Here is a 5,461-nt window from a genome sequence, read left to right as displayed (position 1 = left end):
GCAAACTATGTAAACTATGTTTAGCTAGCACAATTTCCATAAACATCTCTCCATCGACCCAAAAGCAGATGAATGTTTTACATGTTTAGGTAAAAAAAAAAAAAAAAAAAGTACACTTCCATAATTTACTTAAAGTGGTCTATTTTTGCGCACTAATTTTGTACTTAATATACTAAAAGTGATTCTTTAGTACTTCTTAAGATAAACTTAAGATCATCTAAGTGTACTCAACTGTGCTATTTTTGGACACCATGAATATGAACTAAAATGCACTTAACATACTATCTCTGTATTTAAAAAATGTATTTAGTCACCACTTGTAGTACACTTAAGTGTACTATGAAAGATGGGTTCAAATGTACTATAAGTGGTAACTAAATAAATTTTTTAAATACAGAGATAGTATGCTAAAAGCGCATTTTAGTTCATATTCATGGCGTCCCAAAATAGCACAGTTGTATACACTTAGTTGATCTTAAGTTTATCTTAAGAAGTACTAAAGAATCACTTTAAGTATATTAAGTACAAAATTAGTGTGTGAAAATAGAGCACTTTCAGTACATTATGGAAGTGCACTTTTTTCACCTTTGCAAATACATACGCTAAAGACTTTTCTATCAGCATAAGAAGCATGTTCACTTCACACGGAGTTGTCATTTTGAATGAAAAAATAATAATTATTATTATTATACCTACTGAATACGATATGTGTAATAACTTTACAATAACGCCTGGTAACTGTAAGCAACACCAAAATCTAAAAGTTTAGATTTCATGTCAGCGGTTGAGAGAGATCAGAAAAGGTAGCTGAACTGTCATGTGATTGTACTCTTCTGTCAAGAGCACAGCAGGGATCTTAACTTGAAAGAATTGGCCCCAAGTTTCATATTTCATATCTTGGCTTGAAGGTAAGCAGCTGTTTAATATTTTCTGGAATGAAATATGGAGTTTCTCTGTTACATCAAAGATGCTTTCCACATACCAACTTTAACTAAATCCATAGATCCTCCAGTGGAGTAATAATAGGACAGTATAATAGGATTAATCAGATATAAATAGGAATAATCGGATTTTACGCCTTAAAGGGTTAGTTCACCCAAAAATGAAAATTATGTCATTAATTACTCACCCTCATGTCGTTTCAAACCCGTAAGACCTTCGTTCATCTTCGGAACACACACAAAAAAAAAAAAAAAAAAAAACGACTTTATTCAACAATTCGTCTCCTCCGCATCACCCTGGTGCCATTTTGGAGAGTATCAGCTGGACGTAAACAACGTATGCTGTTCTGTGTCAGCTGCGTCACGCCAGATACGCCATTTCCATTCTGATCAAATCACAACAACGTAGGAAACAGATCCGGCGTGATGCAGCTGACACAGAACAGCATACGTTGTTTACGTCCAGCTGATACTCTCCAAAATGGCGCTACAGGGTGACGCAGAGGAGACGAATTGTTGAATAAAGCCATTCTTTTTTTTCTTTTGCACACAAAAAGTATTCTCGTAGCTTCGTATAATTGCGGTTGAACCACTGATGTCACATGGATTATTTTACCGTTCTCTTTGCTACGTTTCTGGACTTGGGAACATTACAGTTGTATTGCTGTCTATGCAGGGTCAGACAGCTCTCAAGATTCCTTCAAAAATATCTTAATTTGTGTTCCGAAGATGAACGAAGGTCTTACAGGTTTGAAATGACATGAGGGTGACTAATTAATGACAGAATTTTCATTTTTTTGGGTGAACTAACCCTTTAAAATGACTTATTTTACTCTACTGTCCAAAAGTTCAATACACAGATGGTACAGAAAGAAAGTGTAATAGCAGAGGAAAATATGTTGAGAGGTTTTGACAAACCAAATGACTTGAGAGGATTACACATTGACTATACTAGTCAACATTTGAAGTGGATCAATACCTTTTATCAAAGTTGTCCTAAAACTAAAACCAAAATGCGTTCTTGTCTTAGGAAAACTTTTTACTTTTTTGATCCACTTAAAATGTTGACTACTGTAGAGTGAGTGTCTTGAATGTTTTTTTATTCCCCATAAATTGTTCTCTCTTTTCTGTCCAGGTAGCATATTCAGAGTTTTACACTAGCTGGGCAAACACCACTTGAGACACTTTAGGAGCCTTTCTTTTGGATTTCAGTCTGCAAAACTTAAGTTTTCTGATCAACATACTCCTTTGACGTTTTAAAAGTGTATTTATCGTTTCGTATAAAACCTACCAAACTTATTTTTATTAAATGCCTCGCTTGAAACATGAGTTTGTGCATTATTTGTTTAAAATAATCACTTGTTTTAGATATATAGTTATTCAAGGCAACGACATTTAAACATTAATACGTGTGGCTAAATTGTCCAAGTAATAATTGGGGACACTATTGAACTGAATTGTGGACATCCAGATGCTGTCTAGGTAGGAGGCTCGCTAGGTTTTGAGACGCAGCCCGAGTTCTCATGAAAATTAATTGCTGTTCTGACTCGCGAAACTCAAAGAAAGTCTGATGACTTCATGCAAACATATCAAAACATTTATGAGTTTCTCAAAAAACGTCACAGTTTATTCTTAATCTAGCGAGCCTGTGTCTCTATTCGGCTACCTTACCTGAGACTCCACGTCCACCGCCGCGTCGCTGTTCCTCAGTCGGTATTCCACTTTCTTCCCGTTGGCGCGAGGCGGCGGAGTCTGCACGCTGTTCAGCATTCCCTTCTCTATCATGAGCAACAGGCCTCCGGATGCCACGATGACGGCGAACGTCAGCACCGAGGGAACGACGGCGGAGTGTCGGCGAACGGTGGACGCGCTCACTGGCGGTCTGAAGTGGACCAGGGATCCGCTCGCTCGTTTAATCCCGTACTCCTTCTTTCGAGGCGGCATAGTGAATCACATGCGTACAAGAGTCTGTCTCCGTCCGGTTATTGAGGCTCAGTGACTCAAAATACCGACAGATCAGAACACGTCCATCGCTTCAGTGAAGCAGCTAACCAACTTCTGATTTCAGTGCTTTCTGTGAAAAGTGGGGGAGGGGGGAGGCTGGGGAGCTTTTTGAGAGAGCATGATGGGAAATGAAGTATTGAGCAAGGGGGGCAAGGTGAGCCGCTTTGTAAACTGAAGTAAAGTGCAGAAAACAAAGTAGCTAGAATTACCAGCTTATGCAAACGAAAAGTGAAATAAGAGAAAATGCACTCAAAGAATTGTACTGCTGATGATTATGAATGATTATGAATATAGAAACGTACTAAAATGTTCTTTAGTCGTACAGCCTCTCGTGCCTTGTATCTCCTATAAAACGGTATACTAAATATTGAAAATTTGAGTTTTTTTTTCTTTAATTAAAACGTAGTTTTCAAGGACCGTTCACAATAACGTTAACAGTAACCATACAGTTTTAAAAATCGTTCTCGTTCACACCAAGAATGATTTTCTGCTTATTAGGCTATAAACTTGCGCTGAAGTTGTCGCCTGCCGCTTTAAATTCTCGAGCTTTTTGTGAACTTGAGTCGAGTTGATTTGCTGACAGTTTTTGTGATTGAAAGTGATTGCAACTCTGTGTCGTTATTGTTATAGCTGTGGTGTGGACTCACCTATCCCCATAGACAGAATGACTATTAAAACTTTAATGTTTTCATCCTCTGTGTGAACAGGCTTCAATGGGGAGTTCCAAACCACAATGATAATGATAAAGACGCAGAAGAATCACTTTCAGAGCAGTTATTTTTAACTGATGAAGAATAAAAACATCAGAATTACTACCCAACAACTTAATGTTATGGTCTATTGGTTTGGACGCTAATAAAGTTACTTATATTATTGTTACTTAAGTTATAGGGGTTTATTTTTGTGAACAGACAATTATCTGTTTTATAAAAAATGTATCATCACAATAAATTACAAGAAGAAAAGGAAATTAACTTTCAAATGTATGCTTTATTTTTATTTTTTTTACATATGACTCCAGGCCTTTTTTTAATGTGTTGATACTCATCAGCATTCATGTGCATGAAAAATCAGCCACACATTTTTAGTGTTGAGGTTTTGTAGAAGTAATGAGAAGTTCAGTCATATGCGATTCACTATACTAATGTGTTATAAAGCAATTTTAGTTTTCATGAAATCAGTAACAACAGAAACTCAAGTTGCATGTTACAAACAGGGTTCCAGTGTTAGTTATGACACAACATTACAAGCAAAACTGCACTGTAATATATGTACAATATAAGCACTCATTCTCTTTCTCTCTCACACACAGCACTTTTCTTCTCTCTCTGGTACAATCTAACAATCATTCAGCTTCCTGTTTTAGTGGGACTGAGCGATACTGGAGAAGTACTCCAGCATGTCTTTAATGGTGAACTCCATAGTGATTCCAGACCCCGGGTAGCAGCGGTTTATCAGGCCCTCAAAGTGCTTGTATTGCCGAATGAACTCGTCTTGCATGGAGTGCCACACGACCTAGTGGACAGAACAAAAATTTAAAAAAATTCACATTAACACTCAAGAATCTCAAAAGCATTAGAAATGCCATTTAATTGAGCCATTTAGTGTTATTTTCCTCGTTTTATTCACCTGTAACAGATTCTCCTCTTCACACAGATGCTTATCCACCTTCTTGTAGAGGTTGTCCAGGCCTTTTTTTACCTCCTTCCCAGGGTATTCTTTAATAACCTTACGCAGTTCCTGTTTATTGAAGGCCAGTTGGTAGCTCACTTCCTCTTCATGGACACCCTGAGCTACACGAGCCTCCACTCCCTCAAAGAAGTGCTGCAAAACGGGAAGAAAATGAAAAAATGGTTCATAAACATAAAAGCTGAAGAATCCATTTACATTAACACATTTTCGTTTCATTTCTAAAATTGTGATTTACACGGATGTTCTTCTGTAATACTGCTCAATCCTGGTTTCCATGAAGATTTGGCTTACATTAAGTTTCTCAAGCGGTTGGCCCAGTGAGTTGATGACGTAGGACTGCAGGTGTTCTGTGTACTTCTGCTTGGCCTCCTTCCTCTCTGCCTCCAGACAGGAGATCTTCAGGCTGGACAGTGTTGAGAAGATATGGTGGAAGTTCTCCATCATCACCACATCACGCGGAGTCTTCTGGCTCTCGTTGGCCACTTTCTCCACTACAGATATGCAAACAGAAAGAGACCAATCAGATGAACAAGAGTGTTGAAAACTAAAGAGAAAGCAGAACCGCAAACACTGAAAATGTACATGAGTGACGTGACATGTGGCCAAGTATGGTGACCCATACTCGGAATTAGTGCTCTGCATTTATCCCATCCAAAGTGCACACACACAGCAGTGAACACACACACACCGTGAACACACACCCGGAGCAGTGGGCAGCCATTTATTGCTGCGGTGCCCGGGGAGCAGTTGGGGGTTCGGTGCCTTGCTCAAGGGCACCTCACCGTATTGAAGGTGGGAGAGAGCGCTGTACATTCACTCCCCAC

At 38.6% G+C, this 5,461-nt stretch overlaps 2 protein-coding genes across 7 annotated transcripts in view; both read right to left on the bottom strand.

Annotated features, from left to right (window-relative positions):
* The window catches only part of chst14 (carbohydrate (N-acetylgalactosamine 4-0) sulfotransferase 14), a 10,204-nt gene extending 7,190 nt beyond the window's left edge, over positions 1-3,014 (bottom strand). Inside the window, exon 1 of the mRNA XM_016529340.1 lies at positions 2,613-3,014. Coding sequence (XP_016384826.1) covers positions 2,613-2,885 — 273 coding nt within the window. The 5' untranslated portion in view covers positions 2,886-3,014. The remainder of the gene's footprint in view (positions 1-2,612) is intronic.
* A 907-nt stretch (positions 3,015-3,921) lies between these two features.
* LOC107721360 (exocyst complex component 1-like) overlaps positions 3,922-5,461 on the bottom strand; it is a 15,351-nt gene continuing 13,811 nt past the window's right edge. For all 6 annotated transcript variants that reach the window (XM_016529334.1, XM_016529336.1, XM_016529335.1 and 3 more), the window contains 3 exons: positions 4,929-5,128; positions 4,575-4,769; positions 3,922-4,460 (listed from right to left, as the gene is read on the bottom strand). In XM_016529334.1, coding sequence (XP_016384820.1) covers positions 4,308-4,460; positions 4,575-4,769; positions 4,929-5,128 — 548 coding nt within the window. In that variant the 3' untranslated portion in view covers positions 3,922-4,307. The remainder of the gene's footprint in view (positions 4,461-4,574; positions 4,770-4,928; positions 5,129-5,461) is intronic.

The sequence above is a fragment of the Sinocyclocheilus rhinocerous genome, unplaced genomic scaffold (assembly GCF_001515625.1).
Source record: "Sinocyclocheilus rhinocerous isolate Xijiao unplaced genomic scaffold, SAMN03320098_v1.1 scaffold271, whole genome shotgun sequence".
Classification (NCBI taxonomy): Eukaryota; Metazoa; Chordata; class Actinopteri; order Cypriniformes; family Cyprinidae; genus Sinocyclocheilus; species Sinocyclocheilus rhinocerous.
This window is presented reverse-complemented; position numbering and strand designations above follow the sequence as displayed.